We start from the raw sequence: 9941 nt of genomic DNA, 5'->3' as shown, positions 1-9941 counted from the left end.
AGAATAACTGGTATAGGTATGCAAGCACCCTGTTTTTAAGAAACTGATATATGAAAATTGAGGTTATTCCAAACATGCCGGTTTATAGTTCAGTTTATAGGAATTAGATTATCGGTTTCTTAAAAACAAAGAACCTAGTCTCTTCTAATAGCTAAAAAAATTAAAACTGGTTTCTTAAAAGCTAGGTTGCTTCCAAACATGACTTTAATCTTTACAACAACAGGAGGGGCATGCAACTGCAATAAAGAAAGATAATAAACACAGGGGACTCCAATGTGATGAACTGATAAGACCGCAGCCTGGGATTCCTGTTGCTTCATGACAAAAGTTTCTCAGGTGAAGACAAAGCCCTAGACCTCCTCTCCGGCTCTCCCTCCCCTCTTCTCCCTTCTCTCTCTCTCTTTCTCGGGATAGCCAAGGGAAAGGGAGAACAAAATCACAGTACAAAAGCAGGCCACAAGGACAAGATCTTCCTCTGGACTGGGGGATTCTCACACCCATAGAAACTGAACCTACTACACTGTCATATCACACAAGAAGAGAGCTTCAGCGTGTGAGCAAGAGCAACTCTCAGAAAAGAAACAACTAGTCAAGAGTCAAGACTGCCTGCGGCCTGCCTGCCCTCCAAGGCTCCAACTCTCCGAGGCTCCAAAGTCCAAGCTACTTCGGCGTCCCTGACTGGGCTTGTGGTCTCAGTCTCAGCCCTTCGTTGCCGCAGAGAACCCTCAGTAGTTCCGGTATGTGTTCTTTGGCTCCACACCTCTCTCTTCCTTTGCATGTGGGGTTTTCAGACAGCCGTTCGTGACCAGCAGATTTCAATGACGTTCTTCTGTTTTGGATGCGGAAAGCTGCAGGTTGCTAATTAATTAATCGACGAGAAGTAGGAGGGAGCGCTGATCGTGTGTGTGCGGCATCGCAGGATGGGGGATACTAGTAGTTCTAGCCATTCAAGGCAGGATCCTTCTCTTCTTGGCTATGGCTTCCATGGCGCCATCGCCAACTCCACTCCTCCTGCAAACTTCTTGTAAGAACACATACCAGATATGATTTGTGCATCTCTCTCTCTCTCTCTCTCTCTCTCTCTCTCTCTCTCTCTCTCTCGGTATTCTGTTTGCCATCTCTTTTTTGTCTTTTGGCGACCAAGATTTTATTTAATACAAAATTAAAGTTGAATGAGTTGCACCTTGCACGCACTTCATGTTCAAGTTCATACATATTTGAGCATGCTGTAAAACGGTTTAAAATTCCCCAAGTAATCGATCTCTAGTGTTTTTTTCTCTCTCTCTCTCTCTTTACAAAGATGGTTACTATACTTGCCGTCTTACATGCATGGAACAGTGACCAAGGAGGAGGAGGCACCTATTTCGGAGAGCTGGAAGAAGCGTTCATGCATCAGGTCGCCTCGCTCAGAAGAACTCAACAGGCTGCAACCGTCTCTGCACCTCATCATGGAGACACCAAGCGTACGCCAACCCTACCCCACCCTTCTTTCTCAGCCTCTCTCTGACCAAGGCCAAGAGAGCACACAACCGTTTCTCTCTCTCTCCTCTGGCTGGCCAAGGCCAAGAATACACAACGATGTGAGGCGCTTTTACAGTAGGTTAGGGCATCCTAGTCAAAAGTAACCATGCAAGAGCAGCAGGAGTGGCAGTTGTGCTGCAGGCGCTGCAGCTGTACAGCTTGTGTGTGTGGTGTTGTGACTGCCTTCTCCTTGTGATTCCTCTCTCTCTCTCTCTAGAGTGCAACAAGTATCCATGGCAGTACAGCAGTACCACACTACCAACTCTGCAGGCACAAGCTCAAAGGGAATAAAGCTCAGCTCACTTTCACTGCCACAGTGGCCCCCTACTTCCCTTGTGATCCCAATGCATCCTTTCAGTTTCACCTCTGGAACACGGATACATGTGTTGATCTCCTCTCTCCTCCCCTATGATATCTCCTTGCAGCCTTTCCCACTGCTGCTGGTGCTACAGCTGCAACGGCTACGGCTACGGCTAGGCCACCTCCTACACTGGACATCTTCCCAGCTTGGCCTATGAGGTCTCGTCTTCACACGCCCAAGGTATGGAGTGGAGACTGGCCGCTAGCTACAACTTGTATATAGAGTTTATTTTATCTCTTCTGTTCACATCATATATATACAGACGACAGTACCAGCAAGCAAGAACAAAAGTTTGCAACTGCTCTCCCTTTTTTTTTCTCTCACCCTTTTGCACGTCAGGAGTGCTCGAATGTGACAGCAGACAGCACAGACGACTCGGAGAGCAGCAGCAAGAACCACAGCAACCACTCCTCAGACCAGCTCGGAGCAGCAGCAGCAGCAAACATGGCGAGCCAGTTCGAGCAAGCTTCACAGCAGCAGCTTCAGCACAAAGTATGTATCATCCCACATGATGTCCTTTTTGTGTGTGTGTGTGTGTGTGCATTTCTTCTTCTTTGGTCTTTTTTATTTGCCTTCTCCAATTCATCGATCCGTTTCTCTTGTGCCTTAGCTCATGGACTCGTGTTCCCTATCATGGCTTCATGTCGCTGCCTAGCCCACAAAAGGCCACAACTACCGAGATGCTCGTATATATATATGCAGCTACTAATAAAGCTATTAGCTACATACTACGCTCGCCTATTGGTAGAATAACGCATTATTCAAGGGCATTTATGATCTTGCTCCTCCCAAGATCGCCAATCCCAACACGTTAGGTGTGAATCTTTTGGCCCCTATATAGAAATAATAGAACATTTTCTAGCTACTTGCTTCTTCCATTATGCTTCTTACAAAAACAATATCATCCGGAAAGAATTGTGGATAAGTAGTCTAGAAGGCTATGTATGTAGGGGATATGTTAGATCAACGATGGACAAAAAAAAGTTGTTCATCTAAAACAAGAACCAGTCAATCCAGATCAGCTGTATTTCGCTATAGGCTGCTGCTATGGATAAGTAGTCTAGAAGGCTATGTATGTAGGGGATATGTTAGGTCGTTAGTGCAGGATAGATCATGTAGTACTGCCATTAATTAGTGCCGCAACACAAGACAATTTTAGCGTTCTTACAATATTGTTTCCTCACTAGCTTACGAAATTGTGCCCTAATAGAAAAAGCGCCGACGTATACTAATAATTAATAAACCATCTTACTTGCATAGTGGCAGCTTTTGGGGTCAGTGGTGCTGGTTTAGGTATATACTTTCTGGCCGATTCATCAACTGCCAATGATATATATATTAATTATATGAACCGAATGATTCACGCTTGAACCGAAATAAGCGTTGCAGCAGCAGGTTAGTAGGGCGTGTGACAGCGGCATAAACAAAAAGGCAAAACTACGTTTTTGTCTGTTGTGTTAATTAATAGTGGTGGGTGGATTCCACCAAATGCACACCACTGTGTTTTTTTTAAAATAAAAAAAATAATCGTGTTCAGGTTTGCTAACCTGCATGTCCATGCCTACTTTGCTGTGCAGAATATGGCTACAAGTTCCACTCCAAGAACTGGCAAGGCTCTTGATCCAAAGGTCTTTCTCTACTGGTTATTCTGCTACTTACCTTTTTTTACAGCAGTGCATGTTCGTCTCATGGTGCTGCATTCAGTTTACAATGTGTCTGAAGGATTTGAAGACCCCACCCCCAGATAGTGGATGGGCTTTTTTTTACATATTGTATGTGTCAACAGGTAATCAGAAGGCTGGCTCAGAATCGTGAGGCTGCACGCAAAAGCCGGCTGCGGAAGAAGGTGATGTCTGGGCATCAGCTAGATTATGCAGACTCAAGTTCTTGTCAGCGGTGACTTCAAATAAAACAAGTTACTGACAGTTAAATTTTTTCGATGTGCCATAGGCGTACATTCAGCAGCTCGAGAGCTGTAAGCTGAAGCTTTCTCAGATGGAACAGGACATGCAGCGAGCCCGTACCCAGGTTCACTTCCTAGTTCCTACCCCTTCAGCTTTGTTTGGGTACTCTAGTATTGACCTCAATCCACATGTATTGAGCTAAATTGAGATTTCACTTAAATTAATTTACATCCTAATCTACCTCAACACACATATGGATTGAGGATTTGAGGTCAATATTAGAGTAACCAAACAAAACCTTCTGTTTCCCTGTTAGCTTCTGACTGAACATCTCAAATTCTGCACCGATGGAAATATGAAGTTCTGTGTGTCCTGTCCTAAACCTTTCAGGGCCTCTTTCTTGGAGGAGATCCGGGTGCAAGCACCAGTTCAGGTGCCTCATCTGATGATACATTTCTCGGCGTTCTCTTCAGCTGTGTACATACCAACTGCCACGGTATGCCATTTCTCTCTGACTGACGAGTGACGAGTGGTGTACGTGTCCAGGTGCCGCCATGTTTGACGTGGAGTACGCCCGGTGGCTGGACAACCACAGCCGGCGCCTGGCCGAGCTGAACGGAGCCCTACACGCGCACCTGGCAGACGGTGACCTCAGAGCCATCGTCGACGACGCCCTCACCCACCACGACGAGCTGTTCCAGCTCAAGGCCATGGCGGCCAAATCCGACGTGTTCCACCTCATCACTGGGGTGTGGACGACCCCCGCCGAGCGCTGCTTCCTCTGGATGGGTGGATTCAGGCCCTCCGATCTGCTCAAGGTATGGATTCGTTTCAGTACTCTGAGATAGAACATCAGATATCAAAAAAAATGTGTGCATGCACAAGGTAGGCTGACACTGACTGGAGCAGGGAACTCAGGCGGTGTTACTTTTTCATTACTAAGATCACAAGAACTGTTCCAATGTAAATCAGATTTCCCCTTAGTACAAGAAGAATTTGCAGTTCCAATAAAGTATACGAAATTCCATTCTGTTGCAGACACTGCTGCCCCAGCTAGATCCACTGACAGAGCAGCAAGTGGTCGGCATATGCAGCCTTCAGCAGTCATCACAGCAGGCAGAGGAAGCTCTCTCGCAGGGCTTGGAGCAGCTGCATCAGTCGCTTGCTGACACCATGGCCGGTGGGTCTCTGACTGACGACGCCAACATGAGCTTCATGAGCCAAATGGCTCTTGCCCTCGGCAAACTGGCCAACCTTGAAGGCTTTGTGATACAGGTTATGGGTTCTCACCAAATCTAGAATCTCAAATCAATATGTTACTATGACAGTGTCATAGGTACTCCGTAGATAGATCCTACACACGATCTGGGCTCCCTATGATATTCCTCATTCCACTCAACTATACAGATGAGCTATGGAATATTGGATTGAAATAAATTGGTGCAGCAATAACACCATATTCAGGGCAACCCCATGCATCTGGTCAAACCTGCATCGTAGACTCGTAGTAAATCGTGTTAGTTACAACTAGTGCCCCTAAATAAGCAACTGTTTCAAAATTTTAAATCTACAGAATTTGCAGCACATCATCTAACGCCATGCCATCAATATTGATGTTTGATGTATATACAAACAAATGGCTCGTCAACTAACCATGTAACGATAATGGAGTTTTGGAATGCATCTTTATATAAGTATAATCAAAACACAGGGTAGCCAAAGGCCTATTGATCAGTAGTGATTACTTAACTAGGACTATTTAAATTAGTAGAGACGCCAATAATAATGTTCTTGGAGCATGTGCTAAAAGCTACATGTTTAATTTTCAGGCCGATAACTTGAGGCAACAGACTCTTCATCAGATGCACCGGATTCTGACAGTTCGGCAGGCAGCTCGATGTCTCTTGGCAATTGGCGAGTACCACAACCGCCTTCGTGCCTTAAGTTCCCTCTGGGCTTCTAGACCTCGAGAGTAAGCACCGTGCAGTTCCTATGTCATCCCCTATCTTTAGTCGATTTATTTAATAAAGAAGTGTCCAATCTCTAGTTGTTGAAGGTAGTATTCACTAATGAATAATGATTGGACAAAATCAAGTGCATATTAAATATTAATACAAGAGTGACCCAGGGTTCCATGCTAAACTAATACCAAGATGTGCCCTACTAAATCAGCAGGGAATGGACAACCTTCCGATCAGCAATCAAAACTCAAAAGTCAGCAACCAACCATGACAAAAAATAAAGTCCATATTCCCTTAAAAAGGGGGGGACATGCCATGACATAAGAAACAAGGAATAAAGATTGATTTCTGATACTTTCTCTAGATGCCTGTCCAACCAACTGAATTCTACAAAACTCAAATTAGATGAATGGCTATAGCAGATACTTCCAATATGCTTCTCTCAACAACAACAACAACAATAAAGCATTTTAGTCCAAACAAGTTAGGATAGACTAAAGTTAAAAACCCAGTAAGTCAAGGTTCGGGCATATATGGATAGCTGTTTTTCATGCACTCATATTTAAGGCTAAATCTCTGGATATATTTCATCCTTCCAAGTCTTTTTTTACTGACTCTTCCTATGCCAACTTCGATCTTCCTCTCCGGTCTTCCACTCTTCTCATTGCTATCTCGCCTTAGGATCCTACTATGCACCGGCGTCTCTGGAAGTCTACGTTGGATATGTCCAAACCATCTCAACTGATGTTGAACAAACCTATCACGTATATCATCATTCCGGACTCGATCCTTTCTTGTATAGCCATAAATCCAACGCAACATACGTATTTTTGCAACACTTATCTACTGAACATGTCGTATTTTGTGGGCCAACATTCTGCATCATACAACATAGCAGGTCTAATCGTTGTCCTATAAAACTGTCTTTTAGCTTTTGTGGTACCCTCTTGTCATATAGAACGCTAGATGCTTGACGTCACTTCATCCATTTTGCTTTGAGTATATGGCTAACATCTTCATTAATATCCCCGTCTCTCTGTATCATTGACCCTAAATACCTAAAGATGTCATTCCTAGGCACTACTTAACCTTCCAAACTAATATCTGCTTCCTCATGTGGTGTCGAAATCAATCTGACTAGAGTGTTGGTCACTACTGCAGATCACGCGTAAGACTAAATCAACCATGACAAGCTTGACATAATCTTGTCTCCTTGCCTCCTCACATCCACCACACCGTTCTTGAGATTCTTCTCAATCAAAACTTGTACTCCATTTCTGTTTGTAGCTTTCCCTGTGTACCAAAGTTTGAAGTCGGGATTTTCCACCTCCTTCGCCGATCCTACATTCCAACTACTTAAACAGATACTAGTTGTCTCAATATGCTTCCCTGATCTATTTAATATTGTGGTGCTTCTATTTCTGGCAGGATACTGGTGACCGATGAAGGCAATTGTGAGATAAGCATCGCAGCACAACCATCCCAAAACCAATTTTCAACCTTCTGACTGACACATGTTGTGGAACTAACCCTCAGCATAGGAGCAAGAGAAAAATGACTGGGAAGAGAATGACTGGGAAGAGAGATTGTTTGGATGCACGTAGCAGATATCTGAGAGCTACAGAGGAAAGCTGGGAAATAGAAGAAGCTCTAAAACAAGGAGTGTTTCTGGAAATTCTTTAGTTTTCAAAAAACACTTTCTGAAAATGTGTGTACAAGAAAATTCCAGGAAGGTGAAATTGCTTCATTGACTGCAGTGGGAAGGGGAAAGAGAGAAGCTAGAATCTCATGTCGAGTACTCCAGTACAATGTGTTCTTTTGTCTGGTCTAAATTCTTGTAACAGCTCTTCCTATGATGGAAGAATCCATTCAACAATTCCACCTATGATTACTGGATTGAGTATGTTGAATAGGTTGGTTGAGGCTATCTAGTAATTTTTATGACTATGTTTATCCATTATCTAGGACTATTTGGTTACTATATTATATAATCTTTATCATATATACATCCATTTAGTTCCATGAAGAAATACATTTAAGCTAATGCCTGCTCACATTCAATTAACCAGGTGGACAAAAAACAGTCCCGAACCTGGATACATATAAATTCATATACATTTAAAGGTAGAAACACTAATACTACTGATTAAAACATAAATAAGAATGCCACAGAAATTACACTTGGCCTAAGCAAATACTACCCCCAAAGAACGGAGGGAGTATGTCATTTTATGACAGGCGTTAACACCGCAAAACAAGTCCATCACTATGGAAAATGTTCCACTTACAACTACTTATCCTTTTTCTGACGAACTCGTTGTTTGGACCACTCTTCCAAGGTTTTACGGTGAAGGGCGTTCATTTTTATCTTTCTTCTTTCACGGATGATGTTCTCAGCATCTTTCCAGTTCTCAGCAGTACCCAGCGCTACTAGAATTGCACACACAACACAGGCACTTCTTCCATGACCTAATGTGTCCATCACAAAGAACAAACCTAACAGTCAATATAGTGCACAAATACAGTACTAGGGAACACAATTATGTACACAATACAAACATCAAGATGCAATCCTAAAAGTAATTATAACAAAACGTGGGTTACTAACCAAATGCGCAATGGACATAAACTGGCTTCCCCTCAGATCTCTTTTCACAAGCCCAACGTGCAGCCTTTTCGATCTGGTGCGGTGTTGGAGCTCTGGTATCCCAAGTTGCAAGGCAAAGATACTCGTTTGCTGGAACGAATGAACTTCTTGGAAGCTCACAAGTGCAATCTATGACAGATGGGTTTCCAGGGGGCAAATGTTTCAAGAGAAACGGCCATCCTCCGAGATATAGGCCTTCCACGATCTTGTCATACACGGCCTCCTTCCTCATGTATCTCTTAACCATCGCATATGTCCGAGCAAGCGTCAAGAAAGGACCAAACAGTATAATCGACCAAAGAGGAAATCTTCCAACCGAGTTCTTCCCCAAGATCCACGGTAGGTTGATGGCATCATGCGATGCAACCGTGACAATGGAAGCAACAATACCGGTGGCTAGGAATGGAAGCATAATAATCCTCATTCCCAACTGGCACAGACTAACAGATGTGACAAGAAAAGCTGTCGCGGCAATGCCTGTCACCTTGGATATCCCCATTACTATCTTTTGTAGTTACATAAGATCACCTCCTCTGCGTTGTTGCAGGCCAAATCTGCACCAACGTTCCAGCAGGTCATTTCTAGCAGAGCAGTGAAATTTGACTTCATTCTGAAGAAGAAAATAAAACATGTGTGCCTCGGAACATCAGGTCTATTCATTCCAGAAATAGCAACGAAGCATCATATGTTAAAGCATGCCGGCAGCTTGTTGGCGCTGATGAGGGGGAATCGAATTAACAAGCATGCGCATTTGGTCCATCTGTCTAAGGTCCAGAGCATGTTGCTTAGTGTGACTCCGCCATGCGCAGCCTATGACAAACCGGGAAAACTAGATGCCTAGATCCAAGCAGCGGGCAAGATCCAAAGATTACAAATATAACGGATCAAGAATATCACAGTAACAATATATTCATGAAACATGAAATGTCCATATATATATACTGATCCGAAACAAGTAACACGGGACAGGGAAAGAACATCACCATGTTCGCGCGCGGGAGGAGCTTCCGGGATTGCCTTGGCAGTCAGGCGAGGCGTGAGGAGCGGTGGGGGTATGGGGCAGGGGAGCAGAGTCCGGAACCGAGGGCGGCAAGGAGAGGGGGATGAAGATGGCCGGTCGGCCGTGTCCGTACAGGCTGCGCCCTCCATTGGCATTGCTCCCCGGCATCGTCGGGGACGGAGACGTGCTGACTGCTGACCGACCTGGTGGGCCGTCGAAAGCACGTAGTAGTAGTACCTTGAGGCCCAGCCCCGTGCAGCTTTACAGAACGGGCTGACGCCGACGGGATTCTGACCTCTGGAAAAGGCTGGACTGAGAGCTGTAAAATGCCAAAAACCCTAGTTGAATGATCAATCAATGCATGTAACGTCAAACCTAATTCGCTTGTAGACGCTGATATCTGAACCTCGCCCCTTTATGATTCATCCTATCGCCTGGCTAGGCAACTGTCGATTGCCACTGACCACTTGACTTGGCTCTACCATAGCCCCAAAACCAAAGCCCAAAGAAGGTGATCACGCGAAGTAGCAGAATGAGCGCCAACAAC

At 44.5% G+C, this 9941-nt stretch overlaps 2 protein-coding genes across 9 annotated transcripts; one reads left to right on the top strand and one right to left on the bottom strand.

Annotated features, from left to right (window-relative positions):
* Positions 1-323: 323 nt before the first annotated feature.
* On the top strand, positions 324-7753 carry LOC100383078 (uncharacterized). 4 transcript variants are annotated; one of them, XM_008679367.3, is made up of 13 exons: positions 324-737; positions 849-1024; positions 1339-1463; positions 1947-2062; positions 2222-2374; positions 3460-3510; positions 3669-3728; positions 3833-3910; positions 4177-4219; positions 4333-4604; positions 4825-5061; positions 5616-5758; positions 7176-7753. In XM_008679367.3, the coding sequence occupies exons 2-13, from the start codon at positions 921-923 to the stop codon at positions 7252-7254; spliced, it is 1461 nt and encodes a 486-aa protein (XP_008677589.1). In that variant the 5' UTR covers positions 324-737; positions 849-920; the 3' UTR covers positions 7255-7753. The 4 variants fall into 4 exon arrangements, with proteins under 4 accessions (XP_008677589.1, XP_035822934.1, XP_035822935.1 ...); XM_035967041.1 differs by having other exon boundaries at positions 328-737; positions 855-1024; positions 1739-2062; XM_035967042.1 differs by having other exon boundaries at positions 328-737; positions 1739-2062.
* On the bottom strand, positions 3780-9652 carry LOC100282991 (membrane-associated phospholipid phosphatase). Of its 5 annotated transcripts, NM_001155895.1 has the most exon segments (4): positions 4692-5275; positions 8036-8216; positions 8356-8948; positions 9378-9590. In NM_001155895.1, coding segments are annotated over 2 exon segments (717 nt in total). In that variant the 5' UTR covers positions 8894-8948; positions 9378-9590; the 3' UTR covers positions 4692-5275; positions 8036-8037.
* Between the last annotated feature and the right edge of the window lie 289 nt (positions 9653-9941).

This window comes from Zea mays, chromosome 4, assembly GCF_902167145.1.
Source record: "Zea mays cultivar B73 chromosome 4, Zm-B73-REFERENCE-NAM-5.0, whole genome shotgun sequence".
Classification (NCBI taxonomy): domain Eukaryota; kingdom Viridiplantae; phylum Streptophyta; class Magnoliopsida; order Poales; family Poaceae; genus Zea; species Zea mays.
This window is presented reverse-complemented; position numbering and strand designations above follow the sequence as displayed.